A 26,071-nucleotide genomic window follows, 5' to 3' on the forward strand; every position below is an offset into this window, starting at 1 on the left:
GGGGCACCTGGCATTGGCCACTGTCGGTAGATAGGATACTGGGCTGGATGGACCTTTGGTCTGACCCAGTATGGCCATTCTTATGTTCCTGAAGAAATTTTTATTTCCTGTTTTAAAAATGAGTCATGCTAGACAGTGTTTTAGGTGGATTACTTAATGGAGACTTCATTCATGTTTGTATGACTCTTAGAAAATGCAAATGTGACTTGGACTAAAAACTTACTTATTATGAGTTATCTCCTAAGATGATCTCAGTTGTTCTCTATTGCTTGAAGGAAAATTGCAGTTGTTTACATTGAAAAGAGAAATTGTTTTTTTAGAAATGTCTGTTGCTGTTTTAATATCTCCATAATGGTAAATGATGTTAGCCTTATTCAGTGAGAGAAGTAATTTTACTGATACTGCCTAACAGCTGGTATGTTTTGAGACCGTTTGAGACGCAGCTAATGCATGTCATCAATTGAATATATAATTGAAGTAGACTTTCAGAAATGCAAGTATTTCTCCTCTTTCCCCCAGAAATTCTGGAGGGTAATTAAAATTTTTAAATCTGTGTTTAAATTAACTGTTTTCTTAAGAATATCTTACAACACTATTAGTTTCTACTATTTATTACTAGTGGGGTCTGTTCTGGGTCCAGTTGTATTCAATGTTTTCATTAATGAAGACTTCGATAATGGAGTGAAGAGTATGCTTATAAAATTTGTGGATGATACCAAGCTGGAATGGTCTGCTAGCACTTTGGAGGACAGGATTAGAATTCAAAATGACTTTGACAAATTAGAGAGTTGGTCTGAAATCAACAAGATGAAATTCAGTAAAGGCAAGTGCAAAGTACTACACTTGTGCATTTAATATTTTTCTTCCTAACCACAAAATGGGGAATGAATGGCTAGACACTAGTACTCCTGAAAAGGATCCAGGAGTTATAGTGGATTGCAAATTGCATATAAATCAACAATGTGATGCAGATGCAAAAAAAGGCTAAAATTCTGGGGTGTGTTAACAGGAGTATTATATTTAAGATGCAGGAGATAATTGTCCTTTTTGCACGGCACTGGGGAGTCTTCAGCTGGAATATTGTGTTCAGTTTTGGGTGCCACACTTTAAGAAAGATGTGGATAAATTGGAGAGAAAAAAAGTTTAGAAAATGTGACCTATGAGGAAAGCTTAACAAAATTGAAGTAGTTTTAATCTTGAGAAAAGAAAACTGAGGGGGACCTGATACAAAGAGGATTGTGATCAGTTTTTCTCAGGTCCAGTGAAGGTAGGATAAGAAGTAATGGTCTTAATTTGCAGCAAAGGAGATTTAGGTTAGGAATCATTCAAAAAGGGATAGAGAATAAGATGGAGAACTAAAAGTGTAGTTGAGCACTGGAGTAGGAATCCCTGTTAGAGGTTTTTAAGAGCATCTTACACAAACAACTGCCAGGGATGGTCAATATATACTTGTTCCTACCTTAGCACAGGGACTGGACTAGATAACCTCTCAACATTGCTGATTCTGTGATTATTTGTTTAATTATTTGTTTAGCACCTAAAGCCTCCATCAGGGCTGGGGATCCATTGTGCAAATGTGTAGGAAGACACAATCTCTGCCCCAAAAAGCTTAAAAACAACTTCAAATGTCTGCCTTTCTCATGCATTCAAACACCACTCTGCGTTTCCTGTCTCATGCTGATAAGTTGACCGCTTGTAGTTTGACTAAGTATTCTTCATTATGGTTCAGATACTTAAAATTGTAATTATTAGAATCTATAGTTCATTTGTGATTACCCTTGTATGAGAGTTTTCTGTTAACCTTCAGTGTCTTAACAAGATGATACCAAATTAAAGATCCTGTTAGATTTTTGCTGTCTCTAATTATTAATTTCAAAAGATAGATATTGTATGGCAGTGGTCCCCAACCTTTTTCGTCTGGCCGGTGCCAGACGACGAGCCACGGAGGACCGTGGCGGCGGACGAGCATCTGCCGAAATGCCGCTGGCAAGCAGCAACGTCAATAAGCGACGAAAATCGGTGGCATTTCGGCGGCGACGCCTCTGGATGCTGCTGCTTGTCAGCCAGCCAGTACGCGGGCGCACTTAGATGCCATGGCGCCCACAGGCACCGCATTGGGGACTCCTGTTGTATGGTTTCATTCCTAAATCACTGAAATTTATCCAGGTCAAGCTATATATTGACCTGATCAGTAACAAACTAATCTGATTTTAGTCTCATTGTAATACATCATCTGTTTGTTTTTTCTCCCCCAAACAATCCTATTGCATGAAAGAATCTTAACAGGACTCTTTTTTTTTTTTTTTAATTAATATAACCATTTAAAAAAATTCACGAATCTCTTCATGCTTACATGGGAATATATTTTCTGTGCACGAGTGTCCCAGCACTAATATTACAGTTATAAGGTGCAAACCCCAAAAATAGGTGCCAGAGCCAGCCCCCCAAATCCCTATAGGTTTTAAAAAAATTATGAAGTGATTAACAGTCCATTTGTGATATACAGTAACATACTCCAGTATCCTTTTGGCTACTAATTTTTTCATATATATTTACAATTTACTTTGTTTGGAATAAGTAATCTGATAATTTTAAAAATTGAACTCTGATATTAGCTACATTTTTCTGCAAATGTCTTTATCAAACTGTTACTGTACTACTTGACATACAGTAAGTAAATTAAGTAAAATGTGTAATGAGTTTCCTTCTTCAGTTTTTAAATAAAGAGAGTTAATGATTTTTAGTAGCCAGAGTTAACTTATGCAGCTGGTGGTGATGCCTAGCATTAGCAACTAATTTGTTTGAGAACATCAAGGTTCCCCCTCCCACCCTAAATATGTAAGGCTGGCTCTGGTGAGTTAATTGAACCCTGCCATATTTTAATCCTGTGCTTTATTTTCTTCTCCCTCATAAACATAATTCTCATCAGGAGAGGAGAGAGAGACCAAGATCTTAACCCTATGCTAATATCTTAAAGCACTAGGAAGGCATTGCTTTGGTTTCTTATTTTAAATAAACGGAACATAAATTGATTGTGACCATGGTTGTAATTGTAAGACCTTGGTGCCCAGGGGTAGAATATATCTTCTCCTACACTGTAGTTGGTTATCAGATCCTCTTAAATTCTATATGGACTCTGCAAACAGACCTGAATTTAGGTCTGGAATGGAGTCAGTCCTCAGATGTTGTGTTTGGTCTTTGATATACAGTATATTTCCTTTGATTGTTGGTAATATACTCCTTATATGTTTGAGTAGGGGAAGTATATGTTGAATATTTTTACGGTAAGAAAAAGATGGGGGTATTTTCTATCTGTTTTGTAGATGTCTGTCACCTCTGTTTTGAGCCATCCTCATGCCAGCACCCATTAGTTGCGCGCGCGCACATTTTTGTCTATGTGTTTGACTCAAGTAAAATTCACAGCTTCTCTGATACGCAGTGTGTACATTTATTAGCCTGATCTTATGTAAAGTATTTTTTCAAAAAGGGCCTTTTAACTTTGTATGCATATGGGTTGAAAAATCTTTTGTTGGGTTAGAGTCCAGGATTCATAGCCTAAGCAGCAGATTCTGATTCTAGAGGTATATCATAACATGAAAAATCCACTAATTACTACACTTGTCTGCAAGAACAATAGTAAATGATGTGAGATATTTACTGATGCATATCTTAGGTGAGAATGTGGTCCCAAATAGTCAACAGGTCAGGGTAAAATAGGCATACAATGAAAACAGCAAATATGGCATATCCATCTGCCTCCTCTACTCCCTCCCCCTACCACCTCCCCAAATCAAGATATGGAAGGAGAATAAATATTTTTAATTTTACTATTACTCTATACAGAGAAAAAATATCAAGACTCTTCCTTGTGAACTTTCAGAATTGTACGGTACAATTTATTGTAAAAAAATGCTGCTACACAACCTTCACTCATTTGAAAACCTCAAATCCTGGTAATAAGACTCCCCTTACTTGACTATTGATACTAATATAGCACATCTTATTTAAACTAAAATAATTTTAAAATTTGAGCTAGACTGGCTAATGCATTTCACAGCATCTCATAGGCAGTTGTCTTAATATTGATTTGCATTTTTATCTTGGAAAGGCAGTTTAAATTTCCATTATCTCAATTGGACTGTTCAGAAGGCTTTGAAACACTATTCCAGGGCATGGAGTTGGGGAGACAAGCTCCTGATTACAAGGAACGCTTCATTTTAAGAACAGGAGTACTTGTGGCACCTTAGAGATTAACAAATTTATTTGCGCATAAGCTTTCGTGGGCTACAGCCCACTTCATCAGATGCATAGAATGGAACATATAGTAAGAAGAGAGATAGATAGATCTATAATATAAAATACGCACGCGCGCACATACACATACAGAGAACATGAAAAAGTGGACGTAGCCATATCAACTGTAAGAGGCTAATTAATTAAGATGAGCTATTATGAGCAGAATTGTGTTAGGTCTAGTATTTTATTCTAAAAGTTTGGTACATGCTCTGTAGTTTAAAAGATATTCTAATATCCATGTTCATTTGATTTATTTTAAGATACACAATAATGCGTGCTGTGCATCTAATAATAGAATATGGCCTATATTTTAATACTATGGATTTTGAAAATAAAGGAAGCTGGAGCCTTGCACTTACTGTTACTTGTAGACTTCGCAGCAAAGCTACTTCTAGTCAGTTTCTCTTGCATAAACAGAGGGCTTGTCTATACAACACTGAGTTTGTGTGAATTGACCCCGTACTAGCTTGCCATACGCTGTCTGTATGGACCCTGATGATGTGCACTAACAGTTCCCTAGTTCATTTTGAACTATGGAAGTCCTATCGAGGACTTTGAAATACGACTTGATCAAAGTACACAAACGAACTGATACTAACAGAGACTTAGGGCTTGTCTACCCTGGCACTTTACAGCGCTGCAACTTTCTCACCCTTCCTCTTCCTCCTCATTTCCTCCCCCCCCCCCCCCCCCCGCAGCCAGTTTCAGCGTTGTAAAGCACCAGTGTAAACAGTGCACCAGGGCTGGGAGCTACGCCCCTCATGGTGGTTTTTTGTTGTTGTTGTTTTGTTTTGTTTTTTTATTAAAGAGCGCTGGGAGAGCTCTCTCCCAGTGCTCTGCCATGACTACACAAGCCAGCGCTTTGAAGATTCATACCCCAACTTGCCTCCAGTTAAATGTTTGTGTAGAGAAGCCCTATGTTTAATAGGAAACTGTTTTGATTTAAAACATGTCTTACCAGACTCTCTTCAAAGTGCTTTTAGAACTGTATAATCTCTATACTCCACTTGTCCCATGTGTTTCCTGCTCCACGTACATTGATTCACCATTTTTTTTTTCTGCATGTTGCTATGTTAGAGGCATCCCTTTAATTGGAGTGATAAGTGTGCTGTGACTAATTCCAACTTGTACCACCTCCATGTACTTCTGATTCCCATGCAGAATAGAATTCCCATATTTTATTTCAAGATGTTTTGAAGATGCATGCAACTGAGTAACAAGTCTATAGATATTGTATTTACTAATCAAGTTTTATTTTTTTTAAAAAACCACTGAAATTCCCATAAAAAAAAGTCAGTGTATAATGGTTTTTGAAATCATTTAATTAAGATTTCCATCATGAAAATGTGAAGGAGAACACTACTGGAAGATCATGAATTGTATCTTTATAAGCTTAGTTATACTGACAGAAATAAATTGTATCTATTCTTGCTGATATACTGCAAAATGGAAAAAAAAACAATATTATCCAAGGAACTGTTAAGATTATTGGGAATATGGCAAATATAATTCTTATGCTGCAACTTTTATAGAAGTAATCCCACCAAACAGGGTGGATTGATTTAAATCAAAGTGATTTAATTGACTAATTCAAAATCAGCCAGCAAAAATCTTTGATATAAATGATCTGTTTTAATCTTGTTTTGCATTTGTAGTTTTTAGTTATTTTCCTAAAGAGAGGTTGATTCTTGTTGCCTGGTACCCAATAAAACTTGTTGATTAGCAACTAAAACATGCAGCTTTTACGCTAAATTTGATACTTTTTAATAACCAGGAGGAAACACTACATCTATATGTATTTATTTAAGCTTAACACACATTTATTGAGGTTCTTAATATTTGCATTTTTTTAAAGTTGTTAGAAATGTGCCATTCAAGATTTTCTGATTTATTAGATTAATTTTTACTTGTGATTTGTGTCAAGCTGCATTTGGATGGAAACAGGAATTAAAATAAGAATGCAGAAAAACTGCAATTCAAAATTGTTTATTAATTAACTAAAATCAAACTAAATGAGCTGGAAATACAAGGGAAAAGTAAGTTTATCAAACACGTTTTTCATTTAAAACTATTTTTTTAGACAAAGGAAGTATTTTATCTGTAGTTAACAAATTGAACTGGTTGTTTTTGGCCACCATGTTCACTATGTCCTTCAAGATTTTAGAACTAGTAGATCTCATTCTTTCACACACCCTTTTTTTATTTATAAATTGGAAGTGAAAAACAATCTTTTCAGTCAGCTGTCAGTTGGTTTCTCAACTTTGAACCTGTCCTTGAACTGAGCTAGTTAAATAAACTGAAGTAAGAAAATGTTCATATCTGGGAATATTTATCAAATATCCATTTATGTTCAGAACTTCCTATTGAAATTTTCTCTACAAATAAGAAATTGTTAATCAACTTCAACTAGATTTTTGTGAACTATTTATTATTTTATTATTATTATAGTATTGTGTTTAAACTGTGAATCTCTGACAAAAAAAATAATTTTCTTTTAGTATTTTAAACCCATTGGAAGTTCTTGAATTGAAACTTGTTTATGTCAAAATCAGGATACTCTTGTTCAACACTAAAGCTAGTTTAGAAAAATAGAACTATAATAGTGTAAATTACTTTTTAGATTAAAATTGCACACGTTCTGATTGTTTTTGGAATGGTATTGAACTTGCTGATTTTTCAACCCCTGATGCAGTGGAAAATAATACTATTTAATTATTTTATCAATTTTGGATGGAAAATCATTGTAACTGTCAGACTAAAGGCATTATTGCTGCTTTACATAAAAAGTTTAAAACTCGAAATGTCTTATGTGTCCACTGATTTTTTTTCTTTCTTACAGCTCTGCCAATATCTGCCGTGCTGAAATGTTTTAAGTTTTAAAGTTTTCTTCCTTTCTTTGTTTCCTCTGTTGCTGCTTTTTCTGTGACACAAGCCTTTCATTATAGTCACTCTTCTTTTTTTTCCTTCCCCACTTCTTTCTTTTCCTTTTTTGAAGCCATGAGAAGCCGATCCATTGGTGAATGTGCTCTGCCATCGGCCTATATACGCAGTGCTAAAAGTGCTCCTGTTCTGATCCATACTTCCAAACCCTTCTTGCCTGATATTGTTCTCACTCCCCTTTCTGATGAGCTTTCAGGTAGTGCCACCTCTGCTAATTTCTGCACCCCCTTTATCACTTTTTTAATCCTTCTGCTTTCAAATTCTGCTAAATCAATAAATTCTTCAAAGTAAAATATTATGGGGCAGCGGGAGGAGAAGGGAAAAGATTAAGAATAAACATTTTGAGTTATGTGAAATATCATGCTATATTTGCAACCCATTCTGGAGCTGTTAGAAGTTAGTGCTGTGCCAATTTTTATTTTAATATGAAAATAATGGAACTTTTCTGCTTTTTCAGTTTACTCAATAAGGGTAATTTAACATCCATAGGCTGGGGGATAGAATTGCTCTAAAGCTTTATTTGTGGTGGAGGGGGAAGGAGAGGAAAAAGAGGAACAGATTGTTTGTTTGACTGACTTGCCATAGGCAGTCTTTCAACATAAGAGTTTTTGAGCATGCTGTCCACAGACATTGTACTGTCAACGTTATGGCAACTGTAATAGAAAAGTAATTTGTGATTGAATATCTATAAAGAGATTATCTTTAGAAAAGCCATGTAGCATGGCAAAATATATTCTACAGTATGCCTGCCTCCTTTTAAAATATATAAAAAGTGGAAAATATATAGTTTGAAATCCCCAAGTGTGGGGGGGTGTGGGTGTGGCTTTTTTTTTTTTTTTTTTTTTAAGAGGATAATGTCTTCTGTACAGAGCTGGAGTTTTCTGAAAACATGATTGGTGCTGCAGGATGGTTGGCTGGAAGTTTGACAGTAGCGTCTTCTGGAGAATTTAGTTTTTCAACAAATAAGTAAAATTTAGAATTAGCACAAACAAATTTTAAAAATAACTAGCTGGTTGTGCTAGATGTGTTGGGTATTTTTTCCTGCTGTTTGTAAGTACCTTCATTAAGCTGTTAGTTTCTTTTCTGCTAACATCCCTCCTTATTATCCCCTGCCTAACAAGGTCTTTATGAAGCAACCCGACAACTTGTTACCTTTCCTCTAAAATGTGCACTCCTGGCTAACCCCATTAGTATTCCAAGGTACTCTACTCTGGGAAGCAGGGTTTTCAACCCCCTTTTTTTTTTTTTTTTTGTTTTGTTTTGTTTTTTTTAGTTTAAATCCACAACCCACCATATCCTGCAATCTTTTATGTGTAAAGAATGGTTGGATTTCGGTCTTTGGATAATTTTTGGGGTTGTTTTTTAGGGGGGCAGTATAGTGTAGTTGATAGAGCACTCGACTGGGATTGACGCTTCCTGTCTCGGCCGTTAGTCTGCTGGGTGACCCTGAGCAGGTCAGTTTGCCTCACTGTGCCTCAGTTTCCCCATCTGTAACGTTCTTTGTAAAGTGCTTTGAGATGTGTGGGTGAAAATAGATTTAAAAACTAGATGGTACCAGTATACTCCATTTATAAGAATCGCTGATAAAAGAATCAAGTGCCTATAGTGATCAAAACCACTGGGACAAAATAATTCCCTGTACTAACCTATACTCCACTTGTAAGAATCAACCACTTATAAAAATCAAATCTTCTGGGACAGATGTGATTCTTATAAAAGGAAAGCACTGTATTACTATTTATTTTCTTTCTTTCTTTCTTTCTTTCTTTTATTTATTGTCAGTTGTGGATCTAAAAAAAGTGGGGTTAGAGAATTTAAGGTTGCTAGGCCAGGAAGAAAGTTAATGGTGGGGTCTTGTGCCCACCGGTGGCTTCCCTGGTGTTCCTTCATAACCCAACTGTGGTGTTTTACCCTAGTGTTTGAATTTTGAGTGAAAATAATGCATTGAGGTTTTTGTGCAGAATTTCAATGTAATATTTTTCATTATATACTCAATGTTGCTTGCTAATGCCATACTATTCTAAAATCTGTTTCATGAAAGGTTGGGCTAATCTAAAAAAGCTTCAAATACACCAGCAGGTAGAATGGAGTTAGGAAGATTAATTAGCACTATAAGACATCTAGTAGCCCTATTCTGATACATATTGATCTTTTAATCTGTAAATCCTGATTGAATATTCTCCTTGGTAAAAAATAAAATGCATTCAGTACAGAATCAGTATACTGGTAGATGAAGCACCAAACACTGTATGCATACATTTGTAATAAAAAGAACAATGCAAGTGACCATGATGTAGTGATAAAGCTCCTTAAAAGAGCCTCTGCATCTTAAAATCAAACAAACAAAAACCATTCTTCTGACTTCAAAACAATTGATGCTTTTTCCTATATCATCCTCCTCTCCCACAAAAATAACGGAGGTTCTAAACTGACTAACGTGCTTGGAACACCATGGGTTTTCTTGTTGTTATAATTAAATGAACACAAATCACTGTAGATCAGCCTTAGTATTTAAAAAGGGGAAAAGAAGGCTTTTACCCCCCCTCTCTCTGGTAGTACATCTTGAATTGCGCTGAAAAAAAATTACACCTTCCGGATTCTGTTCTGTGGTGTATAGCATTTGAGAGGTCATTTAAAAAGGAAAGAAAAAATATGCTGAATACTATTCCCCATAATGGAAGGACCCACTCAAAAGTTATTAGCTGCTATCAGAGAATGAAGGCTGCTAATTTGCCTCCTACACATTCTTAGGAGTTATGAATTTGAATACTGATTATCTACTGAATTCCTTTAATGGTGCTCAGAACTGGAGACTGGATTTTCTAAAAATATTACTTTGAAAGATCTTTTTTTCTGCAGCGGGCCTCTTGCTTTAAAAGGACATTTTCTTTGGTATGAAAATAATAAGTGCAATTATAATTATCTTGAAATCGTCTAATGTTTAAGATAAGCAAGCATTTTTCTACTTTTTTTTCCGAATACACCCAGTGAGTAAGTATTCAGTCTGGCTTGTACTCCATAAAATTAGTTCATTTGAAGCTATTGAGAACTCAATCGTGCCTCTGCCAATAAGCCCTCTGTTAGAGCCAGCATTCCCCCTAGCAGCCTGAGAGGGAAGCTGCAACCCAGTGAGTCAAGGCTCCACACTTCCAGCCCTTTTCTTCCCACTTGTTTGGAGGTAGTTGGAGCAGTTTTATAGAGGCTGCATCAGTTGCAGTGCTGTTATCCGTGATGCAGATAGCTGATACAGGAGCATAAGGGGCACAATGTGCCCCCTCCTCAGGGCTGGCTCCAGGCACCAGCGAAGGAAGCAGGTGCTTGGGGCGGCTAATAGAAAGGGGCAGCATGTCCGCGTCTTCGGCGGCGGGTCCCTCAGTCCTTCTCTTCCTCTTTGAGCTGCCGCCTAAGAGGAAGAGAGGGAGTGAAGGACCCGCACCGCCAAATTACCGCTGAAGAATGAAGCGGTGCAATTGAACTGCTGCCGAAGTGCCGCCAATTTTTTTTTTTTTCCCCCTTCGCCACTTGGGGCGGCAAAAAAGCTGGAGCTGGCCCTGCCCCTCGTATCCTTATACCACCTTCATGTAGTGCAGGTCGCTATTTGGCTGGCCTGAGTTAGTTCATTAAAAGATAATCCTCCTGGCTTTATGCCTTTTCTGTCATGTGCTCCAGCTGCTATGAGGATACCTGCTCCTATCTTCTAGCATGAAATGGGGAGCAAGAGAAATTAATGTCTATCAGAAATATATGAAAAATGTAGTTCCTGGAGCAACACTTTTTTATAATGAAAAGATGCACACCCCTTCATAGTATCCGTGAGCTGCAGCTTTACTAAATCACATTTCTGCTTGCTTGATATAATATGATGAATGGTGGAGAATTCTTGATGCTCATTCTGCCTTTCAGTTTTACAAGCTGTTCACCATATTCTTAAGGTTTCAGAGTAGCAGCCGTGTTAGTCTGTATCCGCAAAAAGAACAGGAGTACTTGTGGCACCTTAGAGACTAACAAATTTATTAGAGCTTAAGCTTTCGCATGCATCCGAAGAAGTGGGCTGTAGTCCACGAAAGCTTATGTTCTAATAAATTTGTTAGTCTCTAAAGTGCCACAAGTACTCCTGTTCTTTTTGCATATTCTTAAGGGTTATTCTGTTGAGCCCTGAGGTTCTGTGTTGTCAGGCTCTAGCGTCAGGAACATCAGGCAGTGGGATGGTGGCATGTTTGGTGGATACAAAACGGTTATGTTTAATCACCTGGCAGGTCAATTTTCTCCAAGAACCAACTAAAATTCTAGATTCTGATAACTGAATATTTGTGGCAATTTATATGTCCAACACAGTGTTTCTAGTGATCAAGGGCACAGAATTGGTAACCGGAGTGGGCTTCACATTTAACTTGTGGCATGAAAGCTCTAAATCTCTTTACCTGATAAGATAAGGAAGCAGCAACATGGCCTGCTCTTGAGAGAATGTTAAACATTAATGTTGCAGCATAAATGCCCAGACCAATACCATTAACCTTCTGCATTCTGTCAGTTTAGGCTGATGACTACAGCCAGTCCATGTAGAAGAGCATCTTGGCATCCCTGAACTGTTCTCCCACTAGGAGTGGCTAATTCTTTAATACTCTTGGAAAGACTCCTATAGAGGCTGTATTTGTAGTGACTCACTCTTCATAAAACCTTAATTTTTGTGAAGTGTTACAGGAAACAAATAGATTAGCAGGTTCATGTTATGGTAAGTAATAGCAATGAATAGAGGCCAAAATTTAAAGATAATCTGAGTGAACAGGGATTTCGCATCCCATTACACTTTTCTTTTAGTATTCTTTTCACATGTGCTTGTTCCAGATCCTTAGCATGTTCATAAGACTGAATACATTTCAGAATGCACAGCTAGATAAGCTAGGAAAACACTGCTTTCATGACTGCCCCTTTGTGCAGTGTAGATGGTGAATACATTTTCCTAAAGGTAAGATCCTCTAGTTTTGTATTGGATGGGACTGGCAGAGACTCAAAGCCTTTCCTTAGAACCTCACTTGTTCTAATTTCTACCATGTGAGGGAGGTCCGATGCTGGCTTCAGATTTATTGACATAAAATATTGTCATAGGCCTTTGTATAGGTTTCTAATGCTGTGGGAGAATACTGCCCAATGGAGTAACCAGAGCCAATTGAACTGGATTGGAAAGTACAGCTATACAGAAACCTATGTTGAAAGCTCATTGTCTGGTTTCACTACCTGGCCACCGCTTTTCTCTGTCCTGGAGTTCCACGTGCATTCCAATGTCCGTGTGCATTCTCCCATGTCTCTAAAACTGCCAACCCAGGTGCATATGGCAAATGCCATATACTGCTAGTATGGGGAGTATCTGACTGGATTAGGCAACTATAATATCTCATAAGAGAGCCTTACAATGCTAAATTCTGTGGGAGGAGAGTTGCAGATGACTAAAGCCACAAGAGATACCACTTGTGCCGTTGAGTGGGCACTGGAGCCAGTAGCCATACCAAACATCTGATCAGTCCATCCATCCCCTTGCATTGGCTCTGATTCTGACCCCAGGGCAGGGGGACCTAACTTACATTGTCAGCAGTGAGCTGGAAAGCTTATTTCTGCAAAGGAACAGTTTTTCCCTGTTTTTGTTACCTTTGGCTCCCAACCAAAGAAGGCCCCCTTTGTTATGGTTTGTGTGCTCAGATGGCAGTTTTTATACCTCTTCACAGGCTTCAGTCAGCTGGTTCCAGTCCCTCATCATCTCATAACAGTAATGTTGTCTCTGCTTCTCCCTTGTTCTTTCACCTCACCTTCAAGTGTCTTCCAAATTGGGGGTGGGGTGTTCTTCGAGCGCTGGTCCCTATTTGTACTGCGTGTGCATGTGTTCAGTGCATCTGAGTCCAGAAGATTTTTTTTGATAGCAATGGCTGCTGTTCTGCATCTGCACAGTCATCTTCCTGGTGCTTCAGACTGAGGGTATAAATGGCAGCATGGACCAACCACCTCTCCAGTTCCTTTCTACTGCCCCTGGTGTGAAACAGAATGGTCCAGCACTTGCTTTCTTCATTGATTTATCTGTAAATATTTGTTATTTTCCTTAGGGTAATAGTTTATACAGGTGTTGCTAAATTTGGTGATATTCCGCCCCCCCCCCCCCCCCGGAATCCCGGACTTTAAGAACTAATCTTTTGTCACTGATCCTTCCCAGTTCAGTGACAACCACGTCCAGTCTACTGCATTGGAGAAACTCATGTTCACTCCAAGTGCTCAATTGCCAATCCTTTTCTCCAAGAACCTGTGAGGTATGTGAGTACCAACTGCAGAGGTTCCTAATGGACCAGACCCAGGAGAACCCCTTGTACAATGGGCTGAGGAGCCACAGAGTGCTACGCCAGGCTCTGTAGACTCCATTACTGCTACCAAGAAAGGTGGGTAAAGTCCTCCACCGTCTCTAAATGGAAACATTAGGGAAGATCCTCTCATAAGCAGAGGGATAAATCTCCATCTGAGCTCTCTCCTAAGAAGGGAACCCCCTTTTATAAGTCCTTGGGGACGGTACCACAGCAGTTCTTTCCGAGCATAGCACTGAAACCCTGGCTCTGAAAAGCAAGACTGCCTTGAAACTGGCACCATCGGCTACTCCGCTACTATCCAAAGCACCATTGAAAGAAGAGTATTGGCCGCAACCAGCACAGATAGTATCAGGATTTTTGACTTAGGAGTCCTCATTACCATGATCTCTCATTAAGCTGACTCTGATGGTGCAGGCAGAGAGGAGCACTCATTTCCCCCCTCATTAAGAGAAAAATACAGTGCTCAGCAAGACCTCCTCATCCTGCAGGATTCTAAGTTTTGCCCATTCTTTCAGGCCCTACCATTTTTAGAGACATTGACTTCCACTATTCAGGAGTGGCACAACAGGGGAAGTCCTTCCACCAGACCTTCTATTAATCAAGGTCTCGCTAAACCAACAGTATCGTCACTGTATGCAGAGATTCGGTCTCTGGTATGCTCTACTAGCAGAGATACTATGAAGTATACAGTACCATCAGCACCGCTCATGGAACACAATCCAAGCAGATGATGCTCCTCATGAATATTGGTGCCAAGGGGGCAGAATTTTTATTTACTCACTCGACTCCAAAATTTGGTGGACCAGGCAGCATCAGAAAGGAACAGACACCAGCCAAACTTCACCCCTTCTGATAAAGGGGCTCAGCATTTGGACTTATTCAGTAGAAAAGTCTCTTCCTCCACTAGCCTGCAATTCAGAATAGCAAACAATCAGAATGGCCAAACTCAATTTTGTCAACTATAACAAATTCACAGAATTTCAGATAAACTCCCACATGAACTTAGTGGACAGTTTAAAGTGCTTATTGAGGAAGAAAAGCTGATTGCGAGATCATTACGGCAGACTGCACTTGCTGTAGCTGACACAACCTGCCATTCAATGGCCATGGCAGTGGTCATGGGGAGAGCATTGTGGCTTCGGTCTTCTGGATTCCTGGGAGAGGTCCAATCCACGGTAGAGGGCTTGCCCTTTGAGGAGAACTATCTCATTAGTGAGAAGACAGAAGTCCCTACGCTTACCAAAAAATTATAGGGGAACTCTCCGTTTGCTTGGTGTTTATACACCAGCATCCAAGAGAGTTTTCCATAGGCTGCAACCATACAAGCAAAGACCTACTTTCCAACCATTTTTCCACCACAGACCTTATGAGCTTCCAAGGCAGTGTCAGAGGCTGCAAAGAACTAGACAGACTGCTCCTCTTGATATTTTTTTTTTTTTCTTTTTAACCTTCAGAACCCAGCCATCTCTAAGGAAACAATTATGACAAGATTGTCTAGAGGTGTGAACCAACTCTGCTCCTACACTTGTCTTCCTATACCCAATTTGGAGACCATCTAGTCTATTTCTTCAACGACTGGTGGACCAAAACATCCAACAGATGGGTCCTCGACATTGTTCATGCGAGATACATGATACAGTTCCTCTCCCTTCCCAATCTCCATCCCTGTTCCTCTTCAGGGACCACTGTCATGAGGAGATGCTCATTCAGGAAAAAGGTTCCTTCTGCATCTGGGAGCCATAAACTCCTCCTCAATAACAAGGAAAAGGGTTCTATTCAAGGTATTTCCTGATTTCTCTCCTCCCACCCCCCAAAAAAGAGAGAATTGAAACCTGTCCTAGATCTATGATGACTCACCATCTACATTCAAGCAGTATGTTTCAGAATGGGGATGTTGGCAGCAACAATTCTCTCATTAAACAAAGGAGATAGGGATCTCATGTTGAGAACTGTGAACCAATTTTTATATAGATATCCACTCCATATACAAGAAATTTCTCAGGGTCACTGTAGGTCCAAAACACTATCCCTACAAGGTGCTTCTTTTGGCTTTCCTACAATCCCAAGGGTGTTTACAAAGGTGATGTCAGTCATGGCAGCTCACCTCCAACACAACAGAATTTCTGTCTTTCCATACCTCGATGATTGGCTGTTGACAGGGAGATCTCATCAAGAGGTCAATTCAGCAACAACAGCTCTACTCAAGCTGCTGCGATCACTGGGCATCTGTGTAAACAAAGAGAAATCCATGTTGGTCTCCACATAGATGATCAAACTTTATCAGAGCATCGCTGAACTCTATCACAGTCAGGGCATATCTCCCAAAGGACAGACTCCTGATCATGAAGGCACTAGTCGCAAAGCTTCAAGCCAGTCCACAGACATTGATTGGGTCATGTCTTACTCTCTTAGGTCACTTGGCTGCCTGCACATATGTAACACTGTTTTCAAGCCTTCAACTTCTCAGCCTATAAGTCTGGCTCAAGAAAGTATATGTCCCAAGCAGAGACCACATGGAAAAACAGGAATCTATCCCTCACAGTATATGAGACTCACTAAATTGGTGGAAAAACAGTTACCAACTGTATGTATGGAACTCCCATTCATTCCCTCTCCATATGAGAAAATGCTCATCACAGAAACCTGCTTATTGAGATGGGGCACTCATCTGGGTGAACATACAGCATGCATGAGACATACGGACTCTACAGTTCGGAATTGCAAGCAGTCCTCAGAGCTTGCGAAAGGTTTCTTCCATACATAAAAACAGGACATGTTCAAATACAGTCAAACAATATGATGACAGTATTCTATATCAACAAGCAAGGCGGCATGAAATCCAACCCAGCCATCAATTTGTATAGCAGCCATCATCCTGTGAAATTGGTGAATCAGTCACCACATCATTCTATCAGCAGTGCACCTTTCAGGGATACACAATATTCTTGTGGACAGCCTCAGCAGATTCCTATCTGGGGATCAAGAATTGGAACTACAGAACTGTCTGGTTCAATCGACATTCCAGCAATGCGGACCCTGACATGTGACTTGTTTGCAGTTCAGGACAACACAAAATGTAGTACCTGTTGCTTTAGGGGCCCCCAAAAGAGAGACATTTCTACTGCATCAGGGCAGCTGATGTACCGCTCTCCACCCGTCCCACTCTTACTACAAGCACTGAGAAAGATGAAGCATGACGCTTGCCCAAATGCCTGAGCACAGAGTGGAGGAGCAATCGGGGCCTGATCTTGCTGTCCATCATGCCTTACTTATACATGACAGACAGTGAGTCTGGCTAAATTGGCGGTGACAGCTCCTCTGCCCACTTGTTCACAAGGTTGCATATTAGAATGCTAGTAATCTTTTTATCAAAACTTGCTTTCAGCACCACTGGACTTTGAGTTTAAGATTTTCAAAGGACTCTAAGGGAATTGGGTGCCAATCCTATTCATATTGTGTTGGAGTTAGCCACCCAATTCACTTAATCCTTTGAAAATCCACACTTAAGGAAAAAAGTTTTTGAACACCAGCCAATGTTCGCTAGTTAAGAAGGCTCAAAAGAAAGGAAATTCTTCCAAAACCATCACTGCATGTGCACTGTAATGCACTAGGTTTCAGAAAGAAAATGACTAGCTCCAATCCAGCCTCTAAGATCTCACTTTTTCTGGTGGAGGAAAATGTGACATTTCTCCTTGAAAGTCAATCAGCTGACTAACAGACTTGCGGCAAAAATAATAATCTGTATTATACATATAGGACATTTTTACTATGGCTGTAATTATTGAATACAAGTCTGTCATTTCTTCACCTTTCAGGTGCTTCAAAATTGTGCTATTGCTCCATGAATAGAATAGCAGTAAACTTTCCAAATTTAATCCACAAAATAAAAATGAGGATTTGCAGATAGATCCTTGTAGTTAGAAATGTGATCAGTACAGTATACTTAATTTGGAGGCATATCTGCAGTCTCCTATCAAGGAACATTTTTAAAATAATTATAAATGGCTCCATAACCATTTGGGACACTCTGTGATAACTAAAACATACAGGACACTTCAGAGAAGGGAGAGTGAGGCAATGTTATTGATGAGGCAAAGAAAGGAAAGATGTCTGGAAGAAATGGATTTGAAGGTGTTGGGCAGAGAGCAGGCTTACTGAATAGGAAATGGGAAATTTTTCCAAGCATTGGGATGAACATGCAAAGGCAGCAGTAAATTGCGAGAATAAGGAGGAGCCAGAGGGGGATACTTAATATTGAGCCTTTATAGCTTTCCTCCAAGTTGAGTGCAAAACTCTGATGAAACAGTATTATGACTGAGAATTGAAACGTAGACAAATCTATATTTTTTATAATGTCCCATAATTCAACCATACCTCTGCAAATGTTTTATATTTTCTTACTTATCATACAGTCAATCCTAGAAACCTTCAGAATGAAAATATTTGTCTTTAAGAGCTCTAAGATAATAGATAAGAGCCAAAAAATCTGCTTCTTTCTCTCCATCCTCTGAACAAGCCTTCCCTGACTTCTGTGACCCTTTTGCAGATATTGAAGCAGGACCCCTCCCCATAAATTATGTGGAGAATCTCCTGCTCTTTGCCATTTGATCTCAGAGCATGGATCCACTTCTTGGCTATGTACCTATTCCGTCATGCTCCCCACCAGCTGCTATGAAGTTGTCTGCTTGTCCTGTCTCTCAGCATGAAGGAATGGTTGGGCCCAGCAGATGGGGATAGGGAGGTCAGAGGAAGGAGAGATGTGATTGGGTTGGATTGGCACATCTCAGAGCCCTGAGTTGCAGCCTTTCCTTCCTTTGCCTAACTACAGACTCTCCCTGTCCTGCAACAACCCCCTCCCAGAATCTTAGGAATGGGTCAATCCTGAAGGGTTAAAGTATATTTTTTCATATGTTTTTTACACCACTTGATTCAAAGCCCAACTAGGTGTTTCTGCAGTGCAATTAATAAGAAACCTGTGTATGCTCCCCCCACTCACTGAATAAATAGTGTCCAAAATTGAATTTATGCCAGTGTGCAACAAGGATGAATTACAGTTGCTGAGGATACCATAATGTTGTATTTCTGAACAAAGAATCAAAGAAGATTAGGGTTGGAAGAGACCTCAGGATGTCATCTAGTCCAACCCCCTGCTCAAAACAAGACCATCCCTGCTCAACGGGCAGTGATCAATGGCTCCATGTCTAGCTGGGAGACGGTATCAAGCGGAGTGCCCCAAGGGTCGGTCCTGGGGCCAGTTTTGTTCAATATCTTCATTAATGATCTGGAGGATGGCGTGGACTGCACCCTCAGCAAGTTTGCAGATGATACGAAACTGGGAGGCGTGGTAGATACGCTGGAGGGTAGGGATAGGATACAGAGGGACCTAGACAAATTAGAGGATTGGAAAAAAGAAACCTGATGAGGTTCAACAAGGACAAGTGCAGAGTCCTGCACTTAGGACGGAAGAATCAAATGCACTGCTACAGACTCAGGACCGAGTAGCTAGGCAGCAGTTCTGCAGAAAAGGACCTACGGGTTACAGTGGATGAGAAGCTGGATATGAATCAACAGTGTGCCCTTGTTGCCAAGAAGGCTAATGGCATTTTGGGCTGTATAAGTAGGGGCATTGCCAGCAGATTGAGGGATGTGATCATTCCCCTCTATTCGGCATTGGTGAGGCCTCATCTGGAGTACTGTGTCCAGTTTTGGGCCCCACAATACATGAAAGATGTGGAAAAATTGGAAAGAATCCAGTGAAGGGCAACAAAAATTATTAGGGGGCTGGAACACATGACTTATGAGGAGAGGCTGAGGGAACTGGGATTATTTAGATTGCAGAAGAGAAGAATGAGGGGAGATTTGATAGCTGCTTTCAACTACCTGAAAGGGGGTTCCAAAGAGGATGGATCTAGACTGTTCTCAGTGGTACCAGATGACAGAACAAGGAGTAATGGTCTCAAGTTCCATTGGGGGAGGTTTAGGTTGGATATTAGGAAAAACTTTTTCACTAGGAGGGTGGTGAAGCACTGGAATGGGTTACGTAGGGAGGTGGTGGAATCTCCTTCCTTAGAGGTTTTTAAGGTCAGGCTTGACAAAACCCTGGCTGGGATGATTTAGTTGGGGATTGGTCCTACTTTGAGCAGGGGGTTGGACTAGATGACCTCCTGAGGTCCCTTCCAACCCTGATATTCTATTATTCTAACCCCAACTAAATCATCCCAGCCAGGGTTTTGCAAGCCAGGCCTTAAAAACCTCTAAGGATGGAGATTCTACTACCTCTCTAGGTAACCCATTCCAGTGCTTCACCACCCTCTTAGTGAAATAGTTTTTCCTAATATACAACCTAGACCTCTCCCACTGCAACTTGAGACCATTGCTTCATCTCAGTGAGGTGTTAACTCAGATACTTAAAAATTTTGATATTTTTATTATCATTAACTAATGCACTGCTAATCAAAGTGGGGAAGAAAGAGGTAGGGTGATCATATTATGAACAACTGTACTCCTGCTGAGAGAGGAATCTCATTTTAGTCACTCAAGTGGATGCAGCTTATTTTGTGGACAGAGCAGAGCTTGGATGAGTACCAATACCACCTTTTTCTAATTTGCCCCCTGCTTGTCCTCATTAATTGCCTAATCCAAAATCCATTGAAGTCACTGAAGATGCCCATTGATGTCAGTGGGCTCTAGATCAGGCCCAAAGTATTAAGCACATGATAAATTTGTTTAAATTTTTTTTATCACAACCACACCCTCTTCCCCTCCCACCCCCAAATTACTTTTAGCATGAAAATATCTACTTTGTTTTTCCATCTCCACCCCACAAATGGATACATTCATATAACTCAGAAATGGCTATATGGAAGTGTACCTAACTTGTCCAAAATATTCACCTTTGGTTGAATAACAAACAAGAAATTTCAGCTCAAAGGTTAAATTGCTCTGCATACAAGCTCCTTAAACGGGAGATTTGTAAGGTAACTTCAGGCTCAGTCTTAATTAAATGTTGCTGTCATCGTTTTAGGTGACTGTGAACTAGTAATTCAGAAAATTTTAAAGTGAAGTCTGCCCACTTTCTTTAACATAGGATGGTTAATCTTGCAGTAACATGTCGGAGTGTGTCTCGTTAAATTTTTTGGGGTGGAATATATCCTGGTTTTAAATACATCTTTGCAGTCCTTGAAGATAAGACTGTCTTAATTAATTTAACCTTAATTCCTCCATTTTTATGATCAAGTAACCTTGATGGTTGTTAATGTTTCTGGCTTTTAAAAATCTGCAATTAAAAAAACATAACCAAGAAGTGAGTGATTCTAACAAAAATACGGCAGATATTTTTATAATAAAACTCTGTTACACATTCCATTAAAAATACTGCCTCGAATAGCTGTAATTCCCATCAGGAAACTGATACTATTTGAGCATCTGTAACAGCCATTTGCTATTATCCATTTTTCTGTATCCCACATCACTGATTTGGTACTATATATTGTGTAATGTTAGTGTTTCCTTTAGCATTTTAGGAAATTTGAAGGATGAAGTTATAGTTTCTCAATTCAATGGATTATGTGAAATGGATTGGTGTGATCTCTGCCCATTTGCTGGGGGATATATATTGGGCCTGCAGAAGCCCTGCACTTCAGTTAGTACTAACTTTCACTTGTATTAGCAGCCTAAGCAGAGGGGTCAAGAACTAATAATAAAATGGGCATAGAGTGCTTTCTCCTTTCACCCATAACTATGTTTTTTCTTTTATACTGGTTAACTGTATTAACTATTCTGTGGATGTAAAATTTCAGTTTCTAGGGGCTTGTCTACATTACCCGCTGGATCAATGGGCAGCAATCAATCCAGCGGGGATCGATTTATCATTTCTAGTCTAGACGCGATAAATCGACTGACGAGCGGTCTCCCGTCGACTCTGATACTCCACTGCGGTGAGAGGTGCAGGCAGAGTTGATGGGAGAGCGTCCGCTGTTGACTTACCTCACGTAGCTGAAGTTGCATAACTTAGATCAATTTCCCCCCCAGTGTAGACCAGGCTTAGGTCTTTAAAGTTCATGAGAGTTACCAAACCTAAATTTACTTGAATAAAACTGTTTGGTGGTGGTGTGGTGTTTGGTTTTGTTTTGTTTTGTTTTTGGTGTGTGGTTTTGGGAGAGAGGGGGAGTAGGTATGGTTGGGTGGTTTTGTTTTTTTTTGCGGGGGGGGGGGGGGGGTTAATTTGTGTTGTCTTTTGGTCTGGTCCCAGTCCTGGTCTGGTTTTTTGGCTTCCCAAAATGGGATCTTTTAACAGTTAGTGTGGTAATATCTGTTATCTGTGTATCAGTTATCCCTTTAGTTTTGCATTCTTGAAGACTAGAAATATGTAGAAAAATATCCTTTTAACAATAAAGAATTAAGTTAACTTGTGCTTCATCTATACATGTGTCTCCCAAAGGCCCAAGCTCCTCCACATCTTCTCTTTTTAAAACTTAAGCCTTCATGTATGCATTATGTGTTAGATTAAAAAATAAATTACTAGAGACTGATAAATATTAGGTGTCACCCATTTGTACTGAACATTCTTATTTTTCCAGATAACTGCCATGTTCTCCTCTTGAATTATATATTTCTCAAGAGTTTAAATCCATGGAGAGTTCTGCTGTTGAGATATTACAAGTACCTTTTTTTCCTCTTTTGAACATTAGTTAAAATAATTTTGATTGAATTATTTAACTTATTGGCACAGCTCTAGCTTTAACTGTACTTCCAAATGTTCCATGATCTCACTGTCCATTTCCATGCATGTTAACGTTTAAGCTGTGTTCTGATGGTCTAACTCATTTATATCATATTGTGTATGGATATTGTGTGTATTTTTAACAACATTTAATATTGGATAAAATATATTTGTACTTAAGAAACCCGGCTCTGCACTCTTCTGTTTGTTTTTTTTTAAAGCATATCATTAGGATATAGCAGTGAATAATGATGATAATAATAATCTTTATAGACTTACCTTGTGCACATTACCTATAATTTTTTTTCTACAGATATTGATGATACTCAAATTCTTCCACGTCCATCTCGAGTCAGACATTTTTCACAGAGCGAGGACACTCCAAGCGAAGTTTTTGGTGCACTGAATGAGGAACAGCCACTGCCAAGAAGCAGCAGCACATCTGACATCCTGGAACCATTCACAGTTGAACGAGCCAAAGGTGCAGTTCCTGTCATTGACAGTTCATCCCATCATGCGCCAAGTTTACAGAGTTCCACTGAGACCTCTTCAATATATAGATCCACTGAAAGTCATATTACTGATACGAATAGCAGAGAGTCCTCCTTGGAAGTTGGGGATAGTATTTATGACCATCTCTGTCATTTGATAGGGCCAGTAGATCTTGCAAATACATCCTTTGAACAAAGCCAGTATGTTGACCTTGAAGGTGAAGATGATCTTCTTTCCTCTCTGAGAGAATATCTTAAGGAAAAAGAAGAACCTTGCAGTCACTATGAGATAGATAAATTTGAGGCTTCTCCTCCTGAAGTCGATACAACAGAAAATAGAAATGATAGTTCACCACTGGATGAATTAGAGTATAGAGATCAGACTGTTAAATATGCAAGTAGCAACACTGTTGCCGAAAGAGCTGAACATGTAGAACAAAACCAAAGTGGCTTTATAAGTAATATTGCACCTACCCAGGTAGACAGTTTTACAAGAAATCAAGCGATCGATAAAGCCAAACAATTAAATATTGATAAACAAAATGAAAGTTTATTTGAGCATGGGTCAAGTAGCCCTGATAACAAAGAAAGGAAGAGATACCTGTACAGACAAACAGCCACTGAAGTTGATGTAGATGTAGCTGTGGAAGTAGCTTTAGCTGAAAAGCCTAGAAGTGCCCAGTTTAATGAAAAAATAACCTACCCACGTGTTATGCATGCAAAGAAAGTTCTACCTAAAGCACCATTTAACCCTGAAATGCCTCACGCTACAGGCAAACTTTTACCAACTAAAAGGAGTATCTCTGAAACAGTAACCCATAAGGCCAAAATCATGAAAATAACTGCTAAGAAACGAAATAGTGTTCATGTTACTTTTAGACCATCTACTGAGTCTGTTCAATTTTATAACCCTTTAGAAAACAAAGAGGCCCCCTGGAGGGCAAGACTTCGTAAACTCGGTGGCTTCAGTAGTGGTAGCGGTAGTGGCAACACAAGCACCAGCTCATCTGCTGTCTTGGAGCTAGTCAGACCAGGAGTATATAGACCTCTAGATGCAGCCAATGCAGCTTCAGTTAGTAGTAAACAGACTAAGGAATCCACAGAAGCTCAAACACCCATTTTGCAGAAAGAAGGTATTGCAGCTAATCAGTTGCATAATCGTAGTGTACCTAGGTCATCAGGTCAGGAGTCAGGACCACAGCAGGGCTCCCTGGGTGGTGTTTATAAAACTGTTGTACATGCTCTTTCGAAGCCGAAGGCAAATGTTTCCCCACAGAGGCAGAACAGAATACCAGCAGAGGCTCCACTGAGGGATCTGTACAGTCATGTAATGGGCTATTTTGGAAGGAAAGCTGCAGGTGAGCACTAACAGTGTGCACAGTGCAAAAGGAGAAAGGCAGCACCAGTTTGGCTTAATGCAACTGAAGCAAGCTCTTATAAGCAATCAAAAGGCTTTGGGATGATCACTGCTTTCCCTGTTTGGTTATGCATGCGCCTTTAGCCAGCTGAAATTTTCCCCAGCATAAGTTATGTTTACATACTTTAAATTACTAATTTCCCTTTTAAAGATACTTAGTTGAACCTCTTTGCTGCTGAAGAGCATCAAGTTAGGGAAGAGGAAGAGACAGTAAATGACCTACCAAGGGATCAAATGCAAGTCTCCCTGCATCATAGCCTACACTAGAGGGCTTTGAAATTCAGCCTACTGTATGGCTTTCAGATATATATATATATATATATATATATATATATATTTTATTTCAAGTGGAATAGTAAGTCCTGGTACTTATTGTTTGTCTGTCTGGTAAAAAGACTCGGCTATCGGCTAAAATTGCTAGTTCATTTAGTATGTTTTCTTCCTCCTCCTCCTTCTCTCCTCCAAAACAAAAAATTCTCCCAAAATTAGGCTTTGAAGTTGAGACTTGGCCTTTAATCAATTATGTAACACATACAGAATATTTTTAACATTAAATAAAACAGAGAAATTTCTTCTTATTTGGATGGTTTCATTAGAACAATCCAATGTGGCTTTAGTAATTTTTTGTTTGAACCATTTCAAAACATGCTTTAAGCCTTTCTGTATGCATTCACTGAAGTGGATGCAGTTACACCTTGGCAATCTCTATCATTGCTTTCTTTTTCTTTGGATCATGGATGTGCATAAAGGTCTCATGTAGTCCTTCTTCAGCTAAATATGGGACCTCTGTGGACTGATCAAACAAGAACAAGGCTATTGTTCTAATATTCATCATCTTAGTTCACAACTTAAATAACTTTAAATGAACAATAAATTAACTTTCAGCAGTAAGGTAGGTTTTCCTTTTTACACTGTTATGCTAGCATGATTAACAGAATGTTCTGTCATGCATCCTGCATTGAGATGTTAATGCCACCTGAGGGCAGTCTTTGTAGGCATACCACAATAACAATCTGGGCAGTGGTACTAGTATCATAATGTCTCAGAAAAAAGATTCTTTCTATATCATTTGTTTTAACATATTTTATGTAGTTTCTCCAAGATAAACAGTTTACATTTGCAAAAGTAGTGAGACACAAATTATTTTGAAATATCATTTTATTTGAAATTTTGATATTAAGGTCTTACGTTAAATTCATATAATTTTCACTGTAGTCTCCTGAGGGATAATTTTTATCTAAGAATATGAATTTGAACAAATTGCAACCTTAAAGGCTAAAATGCTATAATTAGTTGCAACATTCATAGTATAATTAAGGCAATGTAATTCTATAAAATGTGGAAACTAAAAGAAATTAATTAGTTGTTCATAAATCACTGACCATTTAAAGAGTTTTTTTGAGTTTGTATTCCATGTTGCACCATATATTTATTTTTTATTACATAAGATTTTATTTGCAAGTATACTAACTGTATACAGTACTACATTGACATTTATCATATTTCTTTATCTAGTGTACTTTCTTCTCCAGCATTGTTCCTCATTAGAAATAATAAAAATTCTTAGGATTTGTATTTTTTTTGTGATGTGGAGGAAGGGAGGAGGGATATATGCTGTATCCTTAAAGCAAGCATTAACAACTTTGAGTAGTGCTTATCTGTAAGCTTTCTTGCTCTTTAAGGTTATACTGGAAATTAACTAACACCCGCTTAGTGGGGAGGAAAAAGGAGATTTACTAATTCTTAAGACTGAATCTATTCAAGAGGAGAAAACTCTTAAATGCATGTTTGGGAAGTAATTTTTTTTTTTTACTGACCTAGGTTTCTTGATTTGACTTCTGTTTTTTAAAATGTATTTTTA

General features: G+C 38.9%; 1 protein-coding gene across 1 annotated transcript in view; it reads left to right on the forward strand.

Moving 5' to 3' along the window:
* The window catches only part of RALGAPA1 (Ral GTPase activating protein catalytic subunit alpha 1), a gene marked incomplete in the record, with an annotated part of 246,933 nt that overhangs the window by 80,086 nt on the left and 140,776 nt on the right, over nt 1–26,071 (forward strand). Inside the window, 2 exon segments of the mRNA XM_034768622.1 lie at nt 7,292–7,432; nt 22,616–24,151. Coding sequence (XP_034624513.1) covers nt 7,292–7,432; nt 22,616–24,151 — 1,677 coding nt within the window.

The sequence above is a fragment of the Trachemys scripta genome, chromosome 4 (genome assembly GCF_013100865.1).
Source record: "Trachemys scripta elegans isolate TJP31775 chromosome 4, CAS_Tse_1.0, whole genome shotgun sequence".
NCBI lineage: Eukaryota > Metazoa > Chordata > Testudines > Emydidae > Trachemys > Trachemys scripta.